This window comes from Odocoileus virginianus, chromosome 9, assembly GCF_023699985.2.
Source record: "Odocoileus virginianus isolate 20LAN1187 ecotype Illinois chromosome 9, Ovbor_1.2, whole genome shotgun sequence".
Classification (NCBI taxonomy): Eukaryota; Metazoa; Chordata; class Mammalia; order Artiodactyla; family Cervidae; genus Odocoileus; species Odocoileus virginianus.
The window spans coordinates 6,097,816-6,125,539 of NC_069682.1; the positions used below are offsets into that span (position 1 = coordinate 6,097,816).

Below are 27,724 nucleotides of genomic sequence, written 5' to 3' on the forward strand. Positions count from 1 at the left end.
GGGACATTCCTGAAACAAGTGATGGACTTTGAAAATGGACTATGGATTAGAGAATGGTGTGGTATCAATAGTAAACTCTGGGATTTGGATAACTATACTATGATTACTTAGAAGAACCTTGTTGTTCTTCAGAAATATGCACTGAAGTATTAAGAGTAAAGACTCAATCTCTTCACCTTGCTCTCAAGTCATTCAGATAAGAAAGTAGAATTTAAATGTGTGTGTGTGTGTAAAGGGAAGAGGGAGGGATGGAAGGGAGAAGTAAAGACGGAAAAAACAAACGGGGGAAATGAAAACAGAGCAATGTGGGTTACAAAACCACAGGTGTCCCCTGTTCTATTCTCAAAACCTCTGCATAAATGTGAAATTATATCTAAAAGTTATAGAAAGAAAAATACTGAGATACACACAAAACTCTGTCACCTTCAGCTACTTACTTTCAAAATTCTTACTTTCAAAATGCTATTTTAAAGGCATTTTTAAAGCTTTGATGCACTTTACAAAAATTTCACAAGTCCCGGGTAATAAAACTGCCTCGCTCAACACCAAGCCTCCGGGTCCTGAGCCATCCATTTCTCTCTCTGAGCTAATTAGGTCTGAAGACACTGTGTGGGCTGAGACACAACTGTGGGCTCCGCGCTCCTGACTCTGAAGGCTTTGCCGAAGGCAGAGGCATGAGAGGCAGCTCTGAGCTCCTCAAATAGCGGCTCACTCCTTCATCATTAACTAGTTCTCAAATATGCCAACCTGTTCTGCAGATGCTCCGCCTACAAGTGCAAGAAAACAGCATCAGGCAATGAAGCAAGCTCTCTCCACCAGATGCTTTTCCTTCCTCACACATCTGCTTTGAACTTCAAAAAGCCTGACGTCCAGAGCAAGGTCTGGGATATTCTAAATTGCCTAATAGAGCAAAGGCCTTCAAGTCTTACCAAACTTCCCTAGTGTAGTGCCAATGCAATTATATTTAAATACAAAATTCAGGTATTTCCAATACTGTGACCTCTCTTTATTCCCCAAATGTTAAGGTGGTAACTGCTCATGAATTAGTCAAGAAAAAAATGCATGGAAATACAGTCAATTTAATCATGCAAGTAAAGGATAAAAACAGCACATTATTTTTTAAGGCACAATTTTGATGATTTCAAACTACATTATTCTCTGAAAATACAGCCTGCTTTAAGGAAATGTAACACACAAAAATTGAGACTTACAAAGCAGGATAAACTGGGTCTGATGATTGACAACATTAAATATTTTTCTGTTGAAAGGTTATCAATAAAGCATCTAGATATAGAGTTTAGGAGTTCTTAAAGTAACTCAATATCTAGAAATTCAGTCTTCCTTCACTCTTTTCACAAATAAACAAAAAAAGGAGGTGCATTTACTAGCACTTTCTTTTTTTTTTGCCTGACCTTGTGGCATATGGGATCTTAGTTACCCAACCAGGGATGGAATCTATGCCCCATGCAGTAGAAGCATGGAGTCTCAACCACTGGGCCGCCAGAGAAGTCCCTAACACACTCTTTAATAACAACAATTCACATCAGTTACTAGTTCAGGATAGCTTCAGACACTCAGCAGGAATTGTCTATTTAAATTATAAAATATTTTTGAGAAGAAATCTTATTTACTTTAGTGTGTATCTTAACTCAATAACTTAATACACTATTAATAATAATTTAACAAATTATTTCTTGCTGGAGGACTTCAGGGAGGCAGGAGAGGAACTCACAGTGACAGTCTTTCATCTGCCAAGCATTGCTTTTCATGGCAGAACTCAGCAAAGCCTGGATGGGGAACTGGGGCTCAGAGAAGGGAGGTAACACTCTCACAGAATAATGGTGGGAATATGACCGTTTGGAAATACATTCTTGTAATTTGTAGTAGTTATGGTCTGTAAGTTTGCATGAACACTGAATTAGCAAACACTGAGCCATTGCTCCCAAGGGAAATACAAGGTTACGGTCCTGCAAGCCTCTGGTCACAACATTTTCAAGAAGTAACCTTATTTGATGTGTATTTTCTGTTTAGAGACACCTTACATAACATATGGTGGTTTAGTCGCTAAGTCATGTCTGACTCTTGGGACACCACGGACGGTAGCCTGCCAGGTTCCTCTGTCCATGGGATTCTCCAGGCAAGAATCCTGGAGTGGGTTGCCATTTCCTTCTCCAGGGGATCCTCCAGACCCAGGAATCAAACCCGGCTCTCCTGCATTGCAGGCCGATTTCCGCACTACAGGCGCATTCTTTACTGACTGAGCTATGAGCAAAGTCCCTGTAACATATACTTCTTATAGATAATTAATTTTATGCAATATTTCTTTATAGTAATACACTAGCCAAGAAAAGCTCAATACTTTCTTGGCCCTGGAGGACCTGCCCCCAAATTTCGTCGGCTTTCAGCCTCACAGCAGTGCTGTCCCTTGTGCTCTTTTCACCAGTTGTCGTCTCCTGACTCCAAAAGTCCTGCTGCTTTCCCGGCTCAAATTTTCCCCACTCTGCTCATGTCCACAAATGACTGGGAAAGTGCTGGGAGCACTGGTCTTTCAATTAGAAGTAAATTTCATCAAGCAAGAAGATTCACAAATACGACTTTGCAAATAATAAGAATAGACTCCTTTTATCAAAATGACATACACTTTAACCTAGCAATTCTCCTTTTAGGTATTGAGTGTACAGACATGCCTTTGTATGTATAAAATAACATCTTTACACAGATATTCACTGAACTAATTTTAATTAGGAAGAAACTGGAAATATTAACAGCACGGTTGTCTTTTGGTGGCAGCATATATGCACAACTATGGTACCCTATTCAATGGAATACTATGCAACAATTAAAAAAGAGAAAGCTCTATGAAGATGATATGGAACCATCCACACTAACTGTTTTTTCAAATGTTTTGCCAGGAACCACAGTAAAACCAAAGCAAAACAAAAAAGCCCCCTACATTGTCATTGAGTACGTGGTTTCTTTCTATTCTGTGGGCTCTTTATAGTCTATGTGCTACAGTGAAAAGATTCTGCTCCTCTTGACTCCCTAAATTAGACCTCATTAATGTGACATGCTACAGTTTGGAAAAAAACACTAATCTACAAAATATACAGTTTATCTAAAAGAAAAGACAAAGTGAAGAAAGATGGTAAAAGATGATACTGCTCATTTCTGTGAAAGAAAATGACAGGGCATCATGGATGACTCATGTTTGTAAATACATGAGCTCTCTCTGGAAGAACATCAGAGGAACCAGCAACAGTGGTTATCACGAGAGAGGCAACTGGTGATTCAGGAAGCTGAAAGCGGGGGCAAGCTACTTCTCACCACATATCCAGCAGCTAAGATGCTGCCTTCCAGTTCAGAGGGTACAGGTTCGATCGCTGGCCAGGGAAATAAGATCCTACTTGCCTTGCAGCCAGAAGACCAAAACCTAAGGCCCGAGCAGTATTGTAACAAACTCATTTACATAGAAGAAAAACAAAGATGTAAGTCCTACTCAGTAAAGGAGCTGTATTTCTCACCACCGGTGACACCAAGAAGTCTATAACTTATTTCTGGATTTTAGGGACTAAAACATCTTCTATAATAAAAACTTACATTTTATGGTAATAGCATTAAAAATGATTCTAATAATAATACAATTAATTGGGCATATGCTATAGCCAAGTACCAGGAGTTTTCCATGTGTAATTATTACATGCAGGGGACCAGGAACTCCAGCAAAGTGCAGGGCTAATGAGTGGCCTGGAGTGGCACGTCTGAGCCTGAGAATGTGTTATCTGAAACAGCATCTTTGGTGTGGTCAAGCTCAAGCTGATTTCCATTTAAAGAAGCCTCTGGCCTCTTGGTAAGGATCATGCTACTGTGGCTTTACACCTCAACTACTGATTTGAAAAAAGCTTTTGTGTTTTAGAAGGCCAAAGTCCAAGGGATGGTGGTGTTGTTCAGTCACTCAGCCAGGTCTGACTCTTTGCAACCCCATGAACTGCAGCATGCTAGGCTTCCCTGTCCTTCACTATCTGAGTTTGCTCAAACTCATGTCCATTGAGTCGGTGATGCCATCCAACCATCTCATCCTCTGTTGCCCCCTTCTCCTCCTGCCCCCAATCTTTCCCAGCATCAGGGTCTTATCCAGTGAGTCAGCTCTTCACATCCGAAGACTCCTGGAAATGCCTAGGTGATGAAAAGACCTTCATCAGAAAACGCTAAGAACACCTAAAGCCAAGCTGCCTTCCTGAATGAGTTTAAGCTATGAAAGATGGACATGGGGATTCGGTGGGATTCTTCTCCACCAAATGACTTCAAACACATCCCAGCACACCAGCACGAGTGAAAAAAGGTCAACACTACTGATCCTGTCGCAGTGCTGGAGAATGGATGAGGTGGGGACGTCCTGTTCGTGTGCTCCTCAAGGAAGACCAGTTAATGGCCTTCTGGGGAGAGTTGGAATGGATTTGTACATAATCTCAGAGGCCAGACTGAAAAGTTGCTCTGAATGCACTGGAACACATGAATTCACCTGCGGTACAAGAGCAGCCAGGCTACAGCTTAGGGCCCTGCACTGCATGAGACAGCTTTCAGCCCCAGTGCAGAACTTGCCTTTTAGTGATGGTTAAGTCAGCACCTTCCCTGGTTAATACAAGGAATATAAACCACCCCTTAAGTGATGCTCCCCCTAGGATACCTCCTTCTCTTCCAAAATGATTCCCATGTCATCCTGTTTAAGTAAAACAAAGTTTCCTTCCCAGGGTTGTGAGCAAGTTTTTTCTATTCAGATTCTCTTTTCTGACCAGAAAGAAGCCCTCAGCTACCTTTTTTTTAAAAGTTGTTCTCCAATTGTTGTTAACAACCCCCAGCTGCACTGGCTCCCACGCCCATTTAAAACCCCTCTGCCTGGCTTCATATCCCAGACTTTCTTGCAAAGGAAACAGAACTCTAAAATCAGAACCGTCTTGGGCTGGGCAGTTGCCAAGTCAGCTGCCGCTCCTTTGCCTTAGGTCAAACGGCTTACCCTAGGACATTTTGCACAGTGTTTAAGTTACTCCTTATTGAATAAAGATAAACTCATTTTTTAAAATGGGAAGGAAGAGGAACTGTAAATAGAATAATCTCATCTTATCTCTATAGATTTCCCCCCTGGTAGTGAGGTTATTTATAACCCAGTAGGGAGTTCACTCAAGGATGCTTTCCTGTCCTGACACAGAATCCTTAAGATTCATAAAATGCATGTCCCATGATGACCATGAAGTAGCCTTGAGTTGGCTTGCTTCCTTGAAAACCTTTCACCACTGAACTGTCTTGGGAACTATGGGGCTGGAGTTCTATAGAACTCCCTCTATGCCAAGCCAAGAAAATAATTCCTCTCTCTTTTCAAGGCTCACTCCATTTGTTCAAAACTAAAGAAAGATGTTGACTGAAAAAGGAAGAGAGGGATGCGGGTCAAAGAGTAAAACAAGCCCCGAAGGATATTATTCAGTTCTCTTCCTGTTTTATCATTTTATTGTATTAGAAACTACCAGAACTAAGGGGCCAATGGCTGGAACATGGACGTTCTCTGCTGAAAAGGAAAGCATTTGGGGAAACAAGTTATACTGAAACATGATTTCATTCATTCAACAAATATTTTTTTAGGCTTTATTTCATGCTAAGGTGATCTCTATTACCCTCTGAGCGGATAAAAACTGACTATAAAAATCTTTCAAAATGTTTTTCTGAGTTTTAGGAGAACCAAAGTAATAAGAATTATATATTCACTAAAATTTTAAGTCTTTGTGTTCTTTATTTCAGATGGAAAATTTTGTGGTCAAAAGGAAAGACACTATATGTTTAGATTATAGCTAGAAGCACACTACTCACGATAGAGGAGAAAATGACAGATGGAAATAAATCTATTTCCAATTTTTTAAAGTAAATTATCAATATTTAACAGTGGAAAAGTTCTATGATAAAGCAATTGATAGTTATTGGTGGCCAACATATTTGTCTTTAAAAAATGAAAACCAGTTCTGAAAAATACAAACTGTGGAGCATAACCTCCATAGGTTAACACAACTCAGTTGCTGAAAAGTTTTTAAATATCATGTCTGCCTTATTCACTTTGCATCTAGGAATAAGTTATTTAATTTGCTCCTTTCCATCTGATCCTTAAATAAGAACCAAAATGCCAGCCTATCTCTTAAGACTACAGTGAAGATGAAATAATCCCAAAACATTGTGGAGGTGCAAAAGAAATGTTTCCAACCATGATACTGGACTTGCTTACAGAACAAAGTTTTTAGTTACATTTTTAAGACAAGGTATTAACATCAGATAACCAGCCATAAGTACTTCTTTCCCCACTACTGGTCTAATAACTAATTTACCTTCTTTTTGAGGGTTATTTTTATGATCGTGTGAGCCCAGCAGACTGCCTGGTCACAAGCGCTCGTGGTGGCATGTGCCATGAAATGGAAATAAGTTATTCTGCCGGGCCCCAAGATCGAAGGTCCTTTGAAGTACATGTGTTTATATGTGCTCACCAAAATTTAATACCAGTAAAACAAAAAGGCAGTTGGAATTTTAATTTACAGTAAAATGACCTTCTATCTTTTTAATGTTCCAGGAAGCATCAATCTAACATTTTTTAAGTCATGGCAAGTTTTCGTAACAGTGACAAGAAGAGTACTCAATAAAGAACATGGCCTGCTTTGGAAAGCAGTGGGAGAGAATACCACATTTCAGTTCTAATTGGCAGCTGAGGAACAGTTGATTTGAGACAGCAAAGTCTAAAATGGTAAAGCAACTCATTACCCTTTCAAGTAATCAGGTAAGAAACTTCAGAAATTCTCAGAGGAGAAAACACCTGCTGCACCACTTACATAAAGTTCACACAGGCCCGTGTGGGGGCTTCAAAGATAAGGGTAATGGGCAGCTTCTTAAGCTGGGCGGTGGGTCCACAGGTGTTCATTTTATTATAATCTTTATAACTTACAAAGTTATTACATTCTTCTTTTAAAATACATAAACCATTTCACAATAAAGATGAAAAGCCAGGGGAAAAAGTAGCTGGTCAAGCAGAAATCACATGTACAAAAGTTAATGATCCGCACCATGAACATACTCTGGGACAGCAGAGAACCTGAATTACTCTCTGGGTGAGGCAAAGGTGACCTGATGGGAAAGGAACAATTATCACATGTGCTCATCAGACGACCTGCCTTACACTGAACTGTGGGCCTTCCATCTATTTAAGAAGAAGAACTCCAACAAGACAGGCTTGGTGGAAAGACAGCTGGCTGAATAGGCAGCCTTTTCACCCCTACTAGCCCCTCTGCCTCCTATCCTGAATCGCTTAAGGTTTTCCTCAGATGTAAGGAGTTTGTTTCCCGCTGCTCCTCACACTGCTGCTTCCTATTAAACCTCTCTGAGGTATGACCCCTGAACCCCACAGGATCTGCCAGGTATGACCCCTGAACCCCACAGGATCTGCCAGGTTCCCAAAAGCAGGGAGAGTGTAGGCCACAAGGGAACAAATGCACCCAAACAGTGTGGCTGGTTGTTCACGCTATATATCTGCATATATTCTAATTACCTGTATTGACTCATAAGCTTAAAATGGAAAAGAACTAGTATTTCCCACTGGAAGGCTTGATGTGCCTTTGTTTACAGAATTATTAACTACATTATACTATACACAGCAGCCTCAATAAAGTACTTCTGTAGAGGCCTGGAAAACACATGGAATTGTACATTAGCAGGTAAAAATATATTGGGTTTTTTTCCTCTAAAAGCAGAGAGAAAATTAATTATTTTCAGCTGTTTCATTCCAGGGACAAGCATTTGCTTTGCGTTAAAGCAGTGATTTGTAGGTTGGGCTTTGCCAGCATCTCCTGATCTGGGGGGTGGGAGGTGGTGGGATGGGTGTTGCAAACACATTCTCGTCCAAATTGTCCTTTTACAAGGCTGCTTGCAAAGGCTGTCTTCTGGGAGCCGTTTAAACTGTCTCCAAATCTTCTTGTTCCTGGACACTCGTCATTATCCAACATTTCCGACCCATCTTGTTTGTTTTTTAAGAGCATGTGAGGATATTTTATGTGAGATTTCATTTTTCTGGAAGAGTGGTCAATTTCTTTAAAAATTTCTGCTACAGAATCAGTAAAGAAATTCCATCTGGCACTTAATTTATCCCTCCAATAGTTACTCAGAGCCTACAGTGTAGGGTGGGTACAAAGCTGGATGTGATCCAGTCCTTGCCCTCAAACGATTCAGTCTGGTGGTGTGATGCCTACACCGGGGGAAAGGCGGGCCTAAACTTCCCATCCTGGCCAGGCAAGACAGTCGCCACAGGCAGGAGTTATCTTACTGGTAAGGAACATGAAACTAACAAGTGACCACCAACCGGAAGAATTTGGGAAAGGTAAGATGGAGAGAGACGCCAGTCCATTTGTCCTGCCAACCTCCCAGAACCCTCCTCGTTGGAGTCCATCTTGGCTGAGCGATGCACCTTGTACCAGGAAGGACCTGGGTCAGAGTGACTGGCCAAAGACAAGCTGGAAACTAACTCAATTATCACAAAACCCGAGACTGCAGGTCACATGGCCGGGTGGTTCTCCTGGGCTCCCTTACCCTCCTGCGAGCCACCTGGACGTCCTTTCCCAGTAAGGTCTCTCGCTTCCTCAGCGCATGTGTCCTCAGACGATTCATTTCAGGTGTTGGACAAGAGCCCACTCTTGGGCCCTGGAAGGCATCTCAGACGCAGTGGAATCTTATTTAAACTATTTCCAAGCCCTCTACCCTCCACATGAACCACTGGGGCTCAAAGACCTGTGATCAAGTTCACTCAACTGAATTTAGAAAAAAAGGTTAAGAAACGCTGGTGCAGCAGGAGTGGCAGACATTCCTAAAGTGCCCAGGATGTCACGGTGACGGCTACAAGGCTGGAGATTACACTCTGCAAAAAGCACATGGAGAAGGGACAAACACCTGGGGAGAGGGCTTCCAAAGGATTCCAGGAGGTCCCCCTGGGCTGAGCCTTAAAGAAGGAGTTTCTCAGCACAGGTTACAACAGCGTGTGAAAATTAATGGCAGAAAGATACGACCCTGGAAGAAGACAGAGCAATCTGGAGCTGCCAGAACTCGGGTTGGTGGAGACGAGCAGAGGAGAAGGAGGGCGAGTAGGAGGTGACGCTGAAGGCTGCTCGAACACCAGATCAGGCTGGGCTTTCCCTGTCAAGCTACTTCCCATTTCCCATTGATCTTCTCGGGGAAGAGGACGGAGTGTCTGTGAGTGTGTGTGTGTCCTCATTGAAGAATTAAAAGTGGGGGCATGGGAGGATTAGTAAGAGACACAGGTTTTGCTTTATTTTAGTATACATAGAAAGTTATTATATAACACAAAGTTATTTCAACGGTAAGCTTAGACAAGCAGTACACCAGTCACATACTTCTGTGGTTCTTTTTCGACCACCATCTCTCTAACGCCGGGGTTGGTGTGGCTCTCTAAGCCACAATTTAGTCAAGTTCTCATTTTCGCCCTTTCTGCTTCAGGACAGCCAGCTTCTGTGTTTCTGAGCTGTCGTTAGGTTCCCTGTGTCATAGAGGGAGAGAGGTCTGGAGGCAGGATGGAGGTAGGAGATGATAGAGGTGGGGAGCCTAGAGGTTGCGGAGGCTTAAGAAACATTCTGGGAAAGAGTGATTCGGGCCTGCAAAGTAAGGGGGTACTGATCACCTTTATCCGAGAGGATTCCCAGAGCAGAGAGGCGAAATCTACTGATGCAACTGGAAGGCCTGATGGCCTGAGCTGCCTCAAGATGCAACAGGACACCTGATTCATCCCTGTAGTTCTTTAGACAAACCAGAGGACCATTTGGCAGGGAGAGCATTTCAGAGGTTGATTTCTTATCTATCACTGCATAAATTATGCCAAAATGAAGCGGTTTAAAACGACAAACATTTCATTATCTAAGTTTCTGCAGACTAGGAGTTCAGGAGTGCCTGTGCTGGGTGGTTCTTGTCCAGCCTCTCTCATGGAAAGACCCCGATGCTGGGAGGGATTGAGGGCAGGAGGAGAAGGGGACGACAAGATGAGATGGTTGGGTGGCATCACCGACTCAATGGACATGAGTCTGAGCAAACTCCAGGAGATGGTGAAGGACAGGGAAGACTGGCGTGCTGCAACCCTTGGGGTCACGAAGTGTCAGACGTGACTGAGCGACTGGACAACAACATGAGATTTCAGCCAGAAACCTGCCCAGATCCTGGCATCTGCAGGCTCCCCTGGGGCCAAGGCTGTGGGTGAGAAGCCCCAGCGCCTTGCTGGCAGATGGAAGGCGGTCACGGTTTTTGGCCACAGGGACCTTTCCGTGGGCTGCTTGAGTGTCCTCGTGACACAGCCACTGGTCTTTCCTGAAGTGAGTGAACTAACACGTTTTCTGACCTTGCCGTGGAAGTCACAGACTGTCACCCTGACTTATTCTTATGCAATGGAGGGAATTAAACTCCATCTCTCTCAAACAATTTATGGACAAAGCACACACAACAAAGTCATGCAAGAGGACTCTGAAAGTTACTCTTTACCTGGGATTCTCCAACTGTATCCCTGAGCCAGTAACAAAGGCCAAACCTTGAACGGGCCTGTTCTTGAGCCATCCCACCCTTGAAGCGGCCCCTGTGGCTCTTGTCAAGAGGGGAAGCTGGGTAATGGCTTCCTGGAAACTCCGTCAAGTGGCAATGGGGTTTGATTGAAACTGCGTTTGTGGTGTAATGGAAATGCTATTGATGATTTTCAGAAAAGAGAGTCAATATGGAAAAAGCTGAAGTTTGAGATTATTTTGATTATACTGTATTCAAAAAAGTATATATATTAGTAAACAAATATACTAAAAAGTACATATAGTATACAAAACAATATATATTATATATATTATACAAAAAAGTATGTATATTGTATATAATTATACAAAAAACTGATACATACAGCAGTTAAGTGGGTTTTGTTTTGTTTTAAATTTGGAGAATTGCTTTGTTTTGTTTGGATGTATAGGAAAGAAAGACTTCTGAGCCTTCCTGGTTACTCGATATTACCAAACATTAAGGAGCCATGAGTTGATGAAGTTATATTTTCAAGAGAGTTTTATAAAGTGATAAAAGAGAAGTCATGGGCCAAACATGAAGCAAATTACGTTGCGGCCTGATCTGGAGCAATTAACCTGGTAAAGCACAGAGGAACCCACTGGAGTTTGATGTTTGAAACATTCTCCTCTTACAAGCAGGGGCTTATGGCAGATACTTCCTTGCTGATGGGTCTAATCTTCTACTCCTGGGATCTGCAGTGAATAATATTTACATAATCATGACACTACCAATGCTGGTTACTAATTGTCACTGTTTGGAATCAAACTCTAATCAGAGTGCAGAAAGCAAGTTGGCTGCAGAACAGAATGCAATGTTACCATGACGACAGTGGTGTGGTTGCTAGAGGTTGAGGTGAGGGCTGGGAATCGTGGAGGAAGAGGAAAGAAGCCTACATAGTCCGAGGGGTGAGGGATGGTTGGAAGAGATGATAAAAGCTGATGAGTCAGGAAATAGCGCATTAAAGTTACAATAAAATTAAATATACAACTTCAGGCTAGAGTTCTCACAAAAGTCAGGAGGAAAGGTGATGGGGAGTGTGGTATGAGCTCTCTCTTAATTTTTTCCCCCAAGGGAGTCGCAAGTTACTGATTAATGGAGAAACAGAACAGGAGCACATTCTACAGAATGAAGGTGAATCCCACGAGAATAACCAGGATCAGGGGCTGACAGCTCTGGGAAGTGGGTAGCGAAGGTGACCTTCACATCTTCTTTCTATCCTTCTGTACACATTTACTTTCTCACCACATACTGAACATGTGTAAATTTCTTAAAGCAAAATATGTAAAAACCCACATCACTGGTAGAAGCTGATAGGAGCCTGCATTCACCAGGTTTTAATAAACTTCACATACAAATGGCAAGACTTCACTTATTTCATAAAGCAACACTTTATATTTTATTCTTCTCCTTGACATGGAGAGTAGGAACCAGTGTACAAATGACTACTTTGGTGATAAAAACTAACATGAGCTAAAATTCTATGACTTATCTTTAAATATACCTTTAACTCCAATAATGAAAGGACAAACAACAACAAAATTACAATTTCCAGGATTAACCTGAATGGGTGAAAACCCAGGCTCAGTAAAGAACAGAAACTCCATTCTAGCAGCAGGCTATGAAACAGTTTCAATAACTGTCCCCTATCCTGCCTCCCAGGACTAAAGACTTTTTCTGAGTTTTTATGGAAGGCTCAGGAACATCCTCTGCACATTTTATTTGATTTTTTTAAAGGTTGTTTTTTAATATTTATTTTTATTTATGTATTTATTTGGAGCTGCACAAGGTCTTAGCTGTGGCACGTGAGATCTTTGATATTTATTTCAGCATGTGGGATCTTTAGTTGGGGCATGCCAACTCTTAGTTGCAGCATGTGGGATCTAGTTCCCCAACCAGGGCTGGAACCCAGACACCCCGCATTGTGAGCTCAGAGTCTTAGCCACTGGACCACCAGGAAATTTCCCCTCTGCATATTTCAAAGACAAAGTCCCTGCTACCTAACTGTGGAAGATATTCAAAGGTTTCAACAATGATTCGCATACCAAAGAAGCAAGTAACTATTTGCCTTGGTTTAAAAAAAATTTTTTTTTTTGGCCAGGAACAACCTGGGTACTAAGTATAGTGGGTGGAAACAGGAAGAAAATATAGCAAGAAAAATTATGAAGTTGGTGATCAGGTGGAGAAAGAATCATTTTCTATAAAAGGGCAGTGTTTCCCACCCTCCACCTTTGGCAAATGAGAGGAAAGATTTTTATGGAAGTTCTTCAGGCTTCTAAAGAAAAACTAATTTTTATCCTCAATAAGAAATGCTCATTTTTCTATTTTATAGACTCATAAAACTTCAAAATAGGAAGGGACTTGTACTACAGCAATTCACAACAATCATACAATACAGATCAGGTGTCAACCATACTTGATAAAAGGAATTTTATACAAAGAGCTGAACTACCACAGCCCTGACAATGACTTGCAGTGCTTATTAAAACAAACAAACAAACAAACAAAAAAACCAGAAGAATGGATAACCACTGTGTAGTATAACTGTACATAATGGACTACTATATAGCAATGAAAGTGAACTAAGTACCATCACAAGTAACATAGATGAATTTAACAGGTTTAACATTCACTGAAGACATCAGACACCAAGAAAACATATTCTGATGCTATTTATACAAGATACAAAACCAAATAGAACTAATCAAGGTGGGGAAGTTTGAACGGTTATTAACTATGATGGAGTAGAGACTGGGAAGGGTTATATGGGAGCTTCGGGTTATAGTAAAGTTCTACCTTCTATCTACATGCTTGTCACATGGGTGGGTTCAGTTTGTAATGTTTTCCAAGCAGTTATAGTTATAATGATTTGTGCACTTTTCTGAGTGAATATACAATTCGATTAAAAAGTCAGTTAAAGAAAAATAACATATAGGGGCCCTGCTAGCTTATGTGGCACCTTCATGTGGGTTTTTGAATGCCCCTCGCTCTGGATGAATGACTTGGGAAAAGGCACCTCTGTGGGTAGAGGCTCCCCCACAAGTCTGTGCCCTGTCGAACGGAGGGTGGGCTGGGCTCCATCCCCAATGGGGCACGTTGTTAGAGACAAAGCCACACATCTGGGTGGACATCTGCAAATCTGCAAGATACTTATGGGACCCTTCCTCACCACAGCATAATGAGCAGGCAGGGCAGACATCCTTCTAATATGGAGGAGGAAGTGGCACAGAACAGTGAGACTGATGCATGAAGGCATCACAGCTAATAAGCCATGAAGCCAGGGTGAACTTCTAGGCCAGTAGGTCTTCACATGATTCTGATTCCTTTTGGGGAGGAGAAGAGGAAGAAGCTTCTCTCTGTGTTACTGTGTTTACTGCTATGGATCATCTCAAATGCTCTGTCAAATAAGGCAGGGGATAAATACATGGTCCGATATTCTTAATACTGGACTTTAGTAAAGGTGCTAGGTTCTCAGTCCATTTGGAAAACATGCTATAATCATATACTCTGAAATGAATATTCACCTTGTAGACATTAACCTGGGTAGAGAGGTCAGTGGAATAGAGATATGTACACCTATCAATAGAATATCCTGGCCCACCCACAGGTTAAAATGATCAACGTAAGGATATAAATCTGTCCATGTCTCAGAAAAAAAGGAAAGAGAAAGGCACCCACGTGCTGTGTAAGTTTAACTTACCCAGAAGCGTCTGCTTATCTGGGGAAGAGTCAGGCTCTGCAGAACACCAGCAGGACCGGAGGACAATCACCCCTCCGAGCACACCGTCTTCGCTGGCCAGGAAAGGTGAACCTAGGCACAAACGACCGGTGGTCATTTTCAGTTCATTTCACTCTTTTCACTCCCAGTTTTCATTTGATTATGGGAACAAAGGTGTGGGATGAGTAAGATTTTGAAAGATGCCTATTTTCTGACACTCGCTGTTGTTCATACCTTATCCAGGCTGGATGGTGAAGGCAGGCTTGAGCCCTAACAGGCAGAGACAGTGCCAGACGCTGCCAAGGAGACATGAGCAGGGGTGGCGTGTGCATGACCGTATTCAGAATGGAATTGGAAACACTGCCAGATTAAAGGCCCAAAACACAAATACAGCAAAAAGTGTTCAGCAGCTCCCTTTGATCAGCTCTTTGGGATCACTTACCAGGCTCTCCCTGCAGTCAGGGGCATGCCACCAAAAGCTTTCATTTACTACCTTAAATTCAATTTTCAACAAAAAGCCACAAAGTTTATGACAAACATTTAAAAATGCTCCTGATGGTTTACACAAATAAGGGTGAAACTGTATTTCTGAGAGTCTGGTGGCTAGAAACGGCCGTGCTTCGGAGCGATCTCACACACTAAGCCACTGTGAGCGTCTCAGCAGCACTGCGTTTTAAAGCCGCTCCTTTTCTACCCCAAGGACATCTTCTTCGAACATCTGGCACACCAAGTGAGCACGTGGAGAACAAACGCAAAATTAACCCCAGTGCTATCAAAGAAAGTCATAAAAATAAAACCCAGCCAAATTGGATTTGGGGGGAGCTTCTGGTTAAACTTAGTAGATTAAATACATGCATTTATCTCCACTCCTTTCTCAAACCCCAGTAAACTGGGGGAAAGGGAAGGAAAAAAAAGGAAGAGCCATGGCCCAATAAGGACAGAGAAAGAGACAAGGGGAAAACAGAAAAACAGACCTTTTAGAAAAGAGAAAGACAGACAAGTAGTTGCTCACCTAGAGGACCTGGGAAAACTTCCATGGGGCAGGGGGGTGAGGAGGGGAGGAGGAAGGAAAAAAGGCTGCTTGGAGTTGGGGGACACCTATAAGAAGCCACTCCAGTTTTATCATAAAATCTAAAGACCAGAAATTGGAGGCTTCAAGTTCTGGAGGCAGGAATGCACAGTGCGCCTGAAATAAAGGCTGGTTGGTTGAGAGGGTCCAAAAGGATCTTCTAGACCAGGGTGGGTAAACTATGACCTGTCTAGTTTACAGCCTATTTTTGTACTGTCTGCAAGCAAAGAATGTTTATTTTATATTTTAAAGGGTTTTTTGGTTTGTTTGCTTTGCTTTTTTAAGAGAGAGAGAGGAGAAGGAAGAGGAAGAGAAAAAATCTGTGATAGAGACCAAAGTGTTGCCCACAAAGTCTAAAATCTACTCTCTGGCCCTTTATAGAAAGTTTGCTGACACTTGATCTCAAGTCCCAGGTTCCTGTCTAGAGAGGAAGTTACTCCTCCCCAGCCCTAGAGGAAGCAGGATATTTACTCTCTAGGGAGGGTGAACCAGAGGGACTGGAGGCTGGGGTCACTGGTCTCAGCCCCGGGCGGGAGGGAGGCTCCACACTGAAGTTAGGGGCTGAAGGAGAGCCTGTATGTGAAACAGCCTGCTCTCTTCACCCACAGGCTCCACGCATGCGAGAAGGCTGATACCCTCCAAGCAAGAGACTGGATCATTCCTTTTCAGTCTCAAGAGTACTTCCAGTCTCAATTCCAACCAATTCAAGACTAAGAACCTACTTGAGAGAACCTAAAAACATCACTCGTCCTTGCTTTATGGTGATGGCTTCAAGATGACAAGTGTGACTCACATACAAAGGGTTTTCAGCTCAGCTTCTTGGTACTTAAAAGAGCACAGTTCGGTTCAGTTTAGTTCAGTCACTCAGTTGTGTCCGATTCTTTGAAACCCCATGGACCATCACACACCAGGCCTCCCTGTCCATCACCAACTCCCAGAGTTTACTCAAACTCATGTCCATCGAGTCGGTGATGCCATCCAACCATCTCATCCTCTGTTGTCCCCTTCTCCTCCTGCCCTCAATCTTTCCCAGCATCAGGGTCTTTTCTCAGGTGGCCAAAGTATTGGAGTTTCAGCTTCAACATCAATCCCTCCAAAGAACACCCAGGACTGATCTCCTTTAGGATGGACTGGTTGGATCTCCTTGCAGTCCAAGGGATTCTCAAGAGTCTTTTCCAACACTACAGTTCAAAAGCATCAATTCTTTGGCACTCAGCTTTCTTTATAGTCAAACTCTCACATCCATACATGACCACTGGAAAAACTATAGCCTTGACTAGACAGACCTTTGTTGGCAAAGTAATGTCTCTGCTTTTTAATATGCTATCTAGGTTGGTCATAAATTTTCTTCCAAGGAGTAAGCATCTTTTTATTTCATGGCTGCATCACCATCTGCAGTGATTTTGGAGCCCCCAAAAATGAAGTCTGCCGTTCTTTCCACTATTTCCCCATCTACTGCCATGAAGTGATGGGACTGGATGCCATGATCTTAGTTTTCTGAATGTTGAGTTTTAAGCCAGCTTTTTCACTCTCCTCTTTCACTTTCATCAAGAGGTTCTTTTTAGTTCTTCACTTTCTGCCATAAGGGTGGTGTCATCTGCATATCTGAGGTTATTGATCTTTCTCCTAGCAATCGTGATTCCAGCTTGTGCTTCTTCCAGCCCAGCATTTCTCATGATGTACTCTGCATAGAAGTTAAATAAGCAGGGTGACAATATACAGCCTTGACACACTCCTTTTCCTGTTTGGAACCAGTCTGTTGTTCCATGTCCAGTTCTAACTGTTGCTTCCTGACCTACATACATATTTCTCAAGAGGCAGGTCAGGTGGTCTGATATTCCCATCTCTTTCAGAATTTTCCAGTTTGTTGTATTCCACATAGTCAAAGGCTTTGGCATAGTCAATAAAGCAGAAATAAATGTTTTCCTGGAACTCTCTTGCTTTTTCGATGATCCAGTGGATGTTGGCAATTTGATCTGTGGTTCCTCTGCCTTTTCTAAAACCAGCTTGAACATCTGGAATTTGACGGTTCACATACTGTTGAAGCCTGGCTTGGAGAATTTTGAGCATTACTTTACTAGCATGTGAGGTGAGTACAACTGTGCAGTGGTTTGAGTATTCTTTGGCATTGCCTTTCTTTTGGACTGAGTGAAAATTGATCTTTTCCAGTGCTCTGGCCACAGCTGAGTTTTCCAAATTTGCTGGCATATTGAGTGCAGCACTTTCACAGCATCATCTTTTAGGATTTGAAAGAGCTCAACTGGAATTCTATCACCTCCACTAGCTTTGTTCATAGTGATGCTTCCTAAGGCCCACTTGACTTCACATTCCAGGAGGTATGGCTCTAGGTGAGTGATCATACCATCGTGATTGTCTGGGTCATGAAGATCTTTTTTGTATAGTTCTTTTGTGTATTCTTGCCACCTCTTCTTAATATCTTCTGCTTCTGTTTGGTCCATATCATTCCTGTCCTTTATTGAGCCCACCTTTGCATGAAATGTTCCCTTGGTATCTCTAATTTTCTTGAAGAGATCCCTAGTCTTTCCCATTCTGTTGTTTTCCTCTATTTCTTTGTACTGATCTCTGAGGAAGGCTTTCTTATCTCTTCTTGCTGTTCTTTGGAACTCTGCATTCAAATGGGTATATCTTTCCTTTTCTCCTCACAGACAACCTAGAATCACTAGCTGTTTCCATTAGGCCTCTGGGAACCACAGAGAGCAAAAAAGCAAAAAGGTAACAGAGGGAAAACTTAGGCAAATACTTTGAGCAGAAGAAAAAAAAATTTTAAAGGCAGGGGAAGGGGAAAGATTCCCTGGCAGTCCAGTGGTTAGGACTTGGCACTTTCACTGATAGGGCCCAGGTTTGACCCCTGGTTGAAGAAGTAAGATCCTGTAAGTTGCAACCCCGAGAAACACAAGAAAAGAAAAAAAGAGGTAAGACATGAGAGAAAAAACATTTTTAATCACAACAGGCCAGAAGATCCAATATTTGATTAAAAGGAGTTTCAAAGAGAACGAACTTTTTAAAATGAAAGGGAATAAATTTCAAAAGAAATAAAAAACAGTTCCAAGAATTGAAGGATGAGTGTTCAGACTGAAAAGGCTCATAAACCTCCCAGTATAATTCATGGGGGGGGGGGGGAGGTGCCATGAAGATGTATCACTATGAAATATCAAAATACTGAGAAAAGAAAGGTCTAAAAAAATTTCCAAATGGGAAAAAATGATCACCGGCAAGGCAAGGGGATTATAATGGCATTGGATTTCTCAACAGCAACACTGGGATCTAGAAGATTAGGAGGTAACATTTTCAAAATGCAGAGAGAAAATTATTTCCAATCTAGAAGTCTTCTATCCTTGGCCAAAATGTCAATCAGACATGAAAGGAGATTGAAGCTGGACAAAGTCTCAAAGAATTCACCTCCCATGCACTCTTTCTCAGAAAGCTGCAGGACAAAAGTACCTTGGCAAAATTAAGGAATAAGGAAAATAATGAGAAAGAAATGAAGATCTGGGAACGGGGCTTCAAGACAAGAGAAGACAACCGTATTCCTGGGTGATGCACAGCTACGGACAGACTTGGAGAGCCGATGCACCAAAATGACAGAGAGCCAGAGGAAGCTGGAAAGGTATTTCCAAATGGGAAAAAATTTAAACTTATAAGGTACATGCTGAGTTTTAAATTATTGAGAGGAAATGTCTCACATTTTGAGGGAAGACAGAGAATAAAAGAGTGGTTTAAAAAAAAAGTGAGGCAGATATTAACTGCAGACAAAATACAAATTTCTACAGAAAATGAAATTAGAATCACAGCACACTATGTAGCTCACATGTCAATAGCTAGAGTAAAAAATATAAACGTATCCATATGGATGAACTAAAAGATAAGAATATAATACATTAAGAAGAGAAAGCCTATGTGGGTGAGTGTAGGTTGGAAGCTGGAAATATAAAGGAACTAAATGCTTGCCTTCCCTGATGTAAAGATGATAACATCTAAATTTGATTTCCAAATAGTATTTAAGATTGAAAGACCAAGAAATAGTAGTATAGGCATGTTATGTTGAATTATAGATGTAAGTTTTAGAAAAAAAAATAGTTAAGAGAGTTAAAAATAGGAGCTTAGGAGGGTCGGGACAAGGAACTACCTATTTTCAGGATATGCCTAGGGGCACTGCTTGTCTTTTTAAAGCATGTGTGCATGCGCACGTGCACGCACGCACACATACACAGCTTTGCAACAAAAAGCAACACATATTTAAACTGCAGAACCAGAGTACAGTTTTTTCTCCTCAGCTCCTCAGAGAACACGGAAAGGAGACAGGGAATTCACAGCCACCAAGAAGCCATCCTAAGGCCCTAGATCCATACTGTCAGGCTCTGTAGTTTTATTTCCAGAACCACCACGAGAAGGCTTTTTATGATTATTTTACAGATGAAGAACCTGAGGTTCAGAGTGGTTCCATGATGTGTTACAGCCATGCCAGAGCTGGGGGGAGGCTTCCTCCCGTGTTTCTCTGAGCCCACGATCGTGCCTGCTTTGCAGCAGAGCCTCTCGGAACAGGAAACGAGGGATACGATCACATCCCACCACACACGCATGAGGCCTCTTGGCACCTCTACAGATGTTCCCTTCCCGCCACATCCAGGAACTTCTCCTGGGGTCCCCATAACGCGTCTGTGTGCTTAGTCACTCAGTCATGTCCAACTGTGTGTGACCCCATGGACCGTAGCCTGCCCGCCTCCTCTATCCATGGGATTTCCCAGGCAAGAATACTGCAGTGAGTTTCCATGTCTTCCTCCAGGCGATCTACCTGCCCCAGGGATCGAACCTGTGTCTTCTGCGTCTCCTTATTGCAGGCAGATTCTTTACCACTTAGCCACCAGGGAAGGTCCATTGCTTACCCAAGCACAAAACCTTCTACCTCTTCCTTCTCCAAGGACTCAACTCTTCAAACCACATCAAGTCATATGAGTTCCTTGTGGTTGCACCTGCTCGGCCATGTCCTTTCCACCAACAGGACCCTTGTTCACTCTCCTGGTCCTTCCTGCTCCAGTCACACACCCCTTAATTAATAAAGGAACGTGTATGATGTGCCAGGACTCATGGGGCACTGGGGATACTGCAGTGAACAAACAAGGCTCCTGCCCACATCCAGCTGAGCAGGTTGGGAGACAGGTAATGAACTCATACATCAACAAGGAACCCACCCAGCTGGTAGGAAGTGCTGTGAAGAAAACATATCCTGGCAAATGCTGACAGGTGTGACTGGGGCTAACGCTTTAAGTCAAGTGTCAGAGAAGGCATCTTTGTAAGGCACCAACCACGTGAAGACCTGTTGAAAGAACATTCCAGGAGGATGAACCAGCAAACGCAGATACCCTGAGGTGGGGAGGAGCATGGATGTTCAGTAAAAAAAGGAGGCTGGAGTGGCCAAACTAGATGATGGAAGGGAAGGGAGGGCAGAATCTGAGTTCAGAGAAAGGCAAGGCCACTTCGCATAAGGTTACCAGGGGCTTGTGAGCCCAGCAAGAAGTTTGGATTTTACTCAAAGTGTGGTCAAAGATGACAAAGGGCTTTAACCAGGACAGTGCCAGTGTACATTTACATTTGTATAAGGTTACTCTGCTGTTCGGAATAGATCAGCAGGCAAGTGTGGAAGCAGGAAACCACTGAGAAAGCCTGGTTATGAGTCTCCAGTGGCTTGGGTGAGCCTGGTGGCAGTGGAGACAGTCAGCAGAGGGTGGGTCCAGGGAACATTCTGCAGGCGGAACCAATAGGGTTGTTCGTAGAATAGATGTTGGTGTGGAAAAGAGACATCAAAGTTTACTCTAATAAGAAATATGCACCCCAGCTGTGATTACACCATTAAACCATTCAGAAATGTTTAATGACTCCCAAGTGCTCATGGAACAATGTCTAAACTCCTTAGCCCAGACCTGCCTTCCTCTCTTCCCAACCTTACACATCCCTATTTATTTTCACACATCACTCCAGCCAAACTGGACTTCCTATATTACATTTCCTCAAGATTTCCCCCTGGGCCCACTGTTGTAAACTGTGCTTCCCAGCTCCTTTACCCCCCATGAACTGAAATCTGTTATTTTTTCTTTATTTCTTTCTTTTTAAATTTTGTTTACTTCTTGGCCAGGTCATGTGGCATGTGGGAATCTTAGTTCCCCAACCAGGGATCAAGCGTGTGCTCTTGCAGAGGAAGTATGCAGTCCCTACTGTGAGAGCACCATGGAAGCCTCTGAAGTTTATTCTTTAGCTCCAAGGCCGTTTATACAGAAGGTGAGTATACTCACCACTTCAGGGTGAGAGTATCTGACTCACCTTTGAGGCCCTCTTAGTGACTAACAAAGTACATGAACTTGTTCACCGCCTTCCCTGATCCCTAGTGCCCTGCCACACATACACACACTCCTGCCACACATACACACACTCCTGCCACAGCACTGCCATGTACCACGGGTGCTCGGAAAGGGTGTTGGGTCCCCTGGGCACCATGGAAGCTCAGATCAGGGCTCCTCACCCTCAAGGTGCATTCATTCAATGATTTAATGAAATAATGATTAAAGTGCTATATTTGAAGATTCTAAAAACTTCATGGAAATACTCAGATTTCATATAATCACTGTGGTGTTTTAAAAAGCAAAGCAAACCAACTGACTCAGACAGAAGACCCTGTTTTGATTCTCAAGGTAGTAACTGTGTGGTCTTAAGCAAGGCATTTTTTTTTTTTCTATGCTTCAGTTTCTTCAACTATAAATCATGGATATTATAAAACACCTTTCTGAGTTGTTGTGAGGGTTCAATTTACATATATGAACTTTGTAACCTCAGAGGTGCTACTTAAACATTTGGTGGTAGAAATCTTAATGGTAAGAACAGACTTCAACATTTTGCTCATCCTCGAAGAGTACGATGTTGCACAAGATCTATTTCTATACCTTCCCGATTAAACTTCTACAACAGCCGAAACTAGTCTCAACTGATATTCAGTGACTGGATGGTGGTGGTGACAGGGTATCAATTTTCCAAGTTAAAATATTAAACACTGTTGTATAAAAGGTAACAACATTCTTATTCTTCCCAGTAAGAAAAATTCATTTAGAGTGAATGTTCGGCTCTGTGATATGCTTTCTATAATCAAATAGGGAATTGGGAGGCAAAAATTAACTAAGACAATTCAAAGTTCCATGTGCAAGTGGTTGCATAAAATAAAGATTAAAAGAAACAAAAAAATAATAAAAATTAGTTTACACTACTAAAGTACCTGAAATTGATTGTTAAACACCCAAATCTATAACTACTATATAGTGAAATTATAATTACAGATGCTAAGAAACATATTCACTCTGATCAAATGTGTATAATCTGTATATTCATTAAGATTGTAAATTCAGACTGTACACAAATGAGACATCTGCTGATTGTATTTGTGCCATATCTTTAAGGATGAGAAATTTGAAGAACTTTAAGAAGAAAATCCCTGTAAATATGAATGCAGAAAAGTTAACAGGAATACTAATCCATATTCTTTTCACAGATAGTGCCAGAATCCCAATTAGCACGATTTTAAGTAAAAAGATGGATTCACTGGCTCATGAAATCCAAAAGGAAGAACAAACAGACTCCTGGAAGCACAGGGGTGTGAGGGGTGTCAGGGAGAGCGGGAAACAGCTTCTCCCATGCAGAGGTAGTGGCCATCCACGGACAGCACCAGAGCAGTGTGCCTGACACGGCCTTCGCCACCGAGAGACCCTGTCCTTGTCAGCCTTCCCACTCTCGGACACCACCAATCAGACCTCGGCAGACAGGTAACCCAACAGGCCTGGCTTTGGCTAGGGGGTAAGCCTACAGGAGTGGAGGCATGGACGGACAGACAAATCCCCAGATGTCCAGAAAACACACATGGATAGAAGACCGGGCTACACAACCAGGAGCCTGGTGCTGTCCACTTGAACTTGGACAAGCCACTTTATCGCTCTGAACCTTGCTTTCTTCCCTCATCGGAAAAACTGACAGACTAGACCAGTAAGTCTAACGTCTTTATCAGTTCTAACAGGCAGGAGTATTTTCGGTTTTAAAGCTTTGTGTCTCCCCACCAGCAGCAACCAGGCATTATCTGAGGCCAGTAAGCCAAAGCATTAGACCTCCTTTTGCAAAATCTGATACAACACTTCCTCTTCAACATGTGAGAACTGATCAAGAGAGTCTATTCTATAGCCAGAAGGCAGCTCCTAGTGTTCTGCTTTCCTGTCGCAGTTAACAAAGAAACCTTGTCTTTTCAATACAGTTCTGTGCATTGCTTTCTCTTTTTAAAGTCTGGATGACAAACCAGTTGAATGGCATTTTCTTTTCCAGGAATTACACATGTATTGAGAAAGATATATTGATAAGGGTGCAGGGTGGCAGGGGTGAGCAAAAGGGTGACAGAGAGAGGGAAGAATGATGATGATGATTTGTTTGGAGGTCCAGTAAACGAGAAAATGGACTTGGAAATAAGAAGTGTTCCCTACTGAAAACATACACCTCTAACTTAAAAGAACAAGAGAGATTATAAATACTCTTTAGACACAAAAACAGGCTAATAGTTCATACTTCCTGAAAGACCAAGGACTTCTCTAAAGATGCATTTAAGTTAGTCAACATAACTTTCACAGATGTGAAGTACTGCAGAATGACATGAAGACCACATAACATAATGAGAGGATCTAGTTACTGAGTTCAGAGATGACAGCTCTGTTAATGAAGAGCCACTCTATTCTTCTACCTTTGAGATGCCTTCAAGATTGACAACATCATGCTATGAGACAGATATTAAGTGCCTTCTCTCCTTTCCTGCTCCCACAAAAATCCCAATGGAAGGATCATTACTAAGTTTGTTAGCCAGGCGAGAAACTGAAGGAAAGAAAGGCATAAGCTGAGGCACAGGAAGGGGGAAGAGGTGAGCAAGGCACCACATGACTGGTCCAGAGCCTCTCATGCCAACCCTAAGGACACGCCTGCTCCTCAGAACCCCACCTCCACCACAGCTCCAGAGCAGCATCCTGATATGTGGCTTTCTGGTGATAAGCATAGTTTTAAAGATTGCAAGTGAACTCCTTAAAGAGCAGAGTTGCAATGAGTCAGGTTGAGTTGAGTTGAGCTGAGTTGGGAGAGCTGATCTGAGTGGGGCGAATGACTCTTTTGAAATCCTTTATCTAACAAAATTTGAAATACAGGAGAAGTTAATTTATTTTACAACAGAAAACTCTAAATTATAATCAGAACAAAAATGTATCAGAGAGACATTCAATCTTTGGATAAATTTACTGATTCTGCCACAAAGATTAAGAGCAGGAAATCAAATTAAGGTTTCCATTAAAGCCTCTTTCTTGCCTTAACCAAACACTGAATGTATGTACCTGATACTATTCTAGAAATGACAGGAGACTTTTAAAAAAAAAAATTGACAGGGATTCTGACTATACCAGCCCAATACACTACCTGCATGTGGAGGGATCCAGGATTCCACAACCTCACCCTTAAGCAACAACAACAGGATGAGAATGTGAATCCCTAACAGAGAACACTTCATGCAAGGATGTGCACAATAAAGGACAGAAACAGTATGGATCTAACAAAAGAAGAAGATGTTAAGAAGAGGTGGCAAGAATACACAGAAGAACTGTACAAAAAAGATCTTCATGACCTGGATAACCACAATGGTGTGATCACTCACCTAGAGCCAGACATCCCGGAATGTGAAGTCAAGTGGGCCTTAGGAAGCATCACTATGAACAAAGCTAGTGGAGGTGATGGAGTTCCAGCTGAGCTATTACAAATCCTAAAAGATGATGCTGTGAAAGTGCTGCACTCAATATACCAGCAAATCTGGAAAACTCAGCAGTGGCCACAGGACTGGAAAAGGTCAGCTGTCACTCCAATCCCAAAGAAAGGCAATGCCAAAGAATGTTCAAACTACCGCATAATTGTACTCATTTCACATGCTAGCAAGGTCATACTCAAAATCCTCCAAGCTAGCCTTCAACAATACGTTAACTGAGAATTTCCAGATATTCAAACTGGATTTAGAAAAGGCAGAGGAACGAGAGATCAGATTGCCAACATCCACTGGATCATAGAAAAATCAAGAGAGTCAGAAAAACATCTACTTCTGCTTCCCTGACTATGTTAAAACGTTTGACTGTATGCATCACAACAAACTGGAAAATTCTTAAAGAGATGGGAATACCAGACCACCTGACCTGCCTCCTGAGAAAACTGTGTGCAGGTCAAGTAAAAACAGTTAGAACCACACATGGAACAACAGACTGGTTCAAAATCAGGAAAGGAGTGTGTCAAGTCTGTATATTGTCACCCTGCTTATTTAAACTTACATGCAGAGTACATTGTGCCAAATGCTGGACTGGATGAATTGCAAGCTGAAATCAAGATTGCCAGGAGAAATACCAATAACCTCAGATACACAGATGATATCACCTTTATGACATAAAGTGAAGAGGAACTAAGGAGCCTCTTGATGAAGGTGAAAGAGGAGAGTGAAAAAGCTGGCTTAAAACTCAGCATTCAAAATAAGATCATGGCATCTGATCCCATCACTTTGTGGCATATAGATGGGGAAACAATAGAAACACTATAAGACTTAATATTCTTAGGTCCCAAAATCACTGTAGACAGTGACTACAGACATGAAATTAAAGATGCTTGCTCATCGGAAGAAAAGCTATGACAAACCTAGGCAGTGTATTAAAAAGCAAAGACATCACTTTACCAACAAAGGTCTGTATAGTCAAAGCTATGATTTTTCCAGTAGTCATGTATGGATGTGAGAGCTGGACCGTAAAGAGGGCTGAGCGCTGAAGAACTGATGCTTTCAAACTGTGGTCTGGAGAAGACTCGAGAGTCCCCTGGACTGCAAGGAGATAAAACCAGTCAAGACAAAAGGAAATCAACACTGAATACTCATTGGAAGGACTGATGATGAAGTTGAAGCTCCAGCAAATAATGCTATAGTGGACATCTGGACATTTACCTTTGCATTTATTTAATTGTGAATAATATTAAATGTCTATAAGGCATTTTCATTTCTTTCTCTGTGAGTTGCCTCCATATCTGTGAACACACACAACTTGTTTGCCTCCCTATTAGGCATTCTCCCTTTCAGACAAACCTCTAATTCTGTTTCAACAGAAATCTGCCCAGCTTCCCATCTCCTTTGCAACTGGCAGGCCAAATGGCGGAGTTTCTAGCAGAGCTTGTTAAGGGCAGGCCCGATTAGCATGTATCTTACTGACTGCTGCCATTTGCCTAGCAGGGGGTGCCTAGAGGTGGAGCAGCCATTCTGTGGGCATGAAGGACGAAGCCACCCATAAAGACAGTCAAACAGAAACAGCTGAGCCAAACAGAAAGAGCTGAGCCCCCCAGCGCACTGTGACACCACTTTGGGCTGTCAGACTTCTAAGGTGAGAAAAGGAAAGCCCTCCTTTTGTTAAGCCCCTGTAGCTGGGTTTCTGGCACATGAGACAAATAGAATCCCAAACTGAAAATGTGCTTTATCCATTTCTCTACTGGGTTCTTGGATTGTTTTCCTTACTAATTTGCTAAACTCTTTGGTCACATGTAGTATAAATATTTTCCCCCGGTTTGTCATGTATCTTTTGATTTTGTCTATATCTTTCTCTTTTGTATAGACAAGTTTTTAATGTTTATGTGGTGAAATCTATCAATCATTCTCCTTTCTGGCTTCTGTGTTGGGAGTTTTGCAGAATGGACTTGTGTAACCCAAAATTATGAAAATAAGTTATCCATGTGTTCTGACAGTGCTTTTATAATTTCAGTTTTCACATTTAAAACTTCAGCCTACCTAGAATTAATTTCAACGTAAGGACTGCAGTAGAGGTCCTGCTTCACTAACATAACTTTTTATAAAATTCATCTCCCACCCACTGATCTGAAACGCACTTGATCATGTTACACTCTCACATATATGTGCAAATAGATGGGGAAACAGTAGCTGACTCTTTTCTGGGCTCGAAAATCACTGCAGATGGTGACTGCAGCCATGAAATTAAAAGACGCTTACTCCTTGGAAGGGAACCTATGACCAACCTAGACAGCATATTAAAAAGCAGAGACATTACTTTGTCCACAAAGGTCCGTCTAGTGAAGATAATGGTTTTTCCAGAGGTCATGTATGGATGTGAGAGTTGGTCGGTGAAGAAAGCTGAGTGCCGAAGAATTGATGCTTTTGAACTGTGGTGTTGGAGAAGACTCTAGAGAGTCCCTTGTACTGCAAGGAGATCCAACCAGTCAGTCCA

General features: G+C 42.1%; 1 protein-coding gene across 5 annotated transcripts in view; it reads right to left on the bottom strand.

The window, feature by feature from the left end:
• Window positions 1-27,724, bottom strand: part of TASP1 (taspase 1) — a 248,285-nt gene that overhangs the window by 36,619 nt on the left and 183,942 nt on the right. For all 5 annotated transcript variants that reach the window (XR_011489320.1, XM_070471902.1, XM_070471900.1 and 2 more), the window contains one exon: window positions 14,309-14,419. Coding sequence is in view for 4 of the 5 variants with exons in the window: in XM_070471902.1 (XP_070328003.1) it covers window positions 14,309-14,419 (111 nt within the window). In the remaining variant the exon portion in view is untranslated. The remainder of the gene's footprint in view (window positions 1-14,308; window positions 14,420-27,724) is intronic.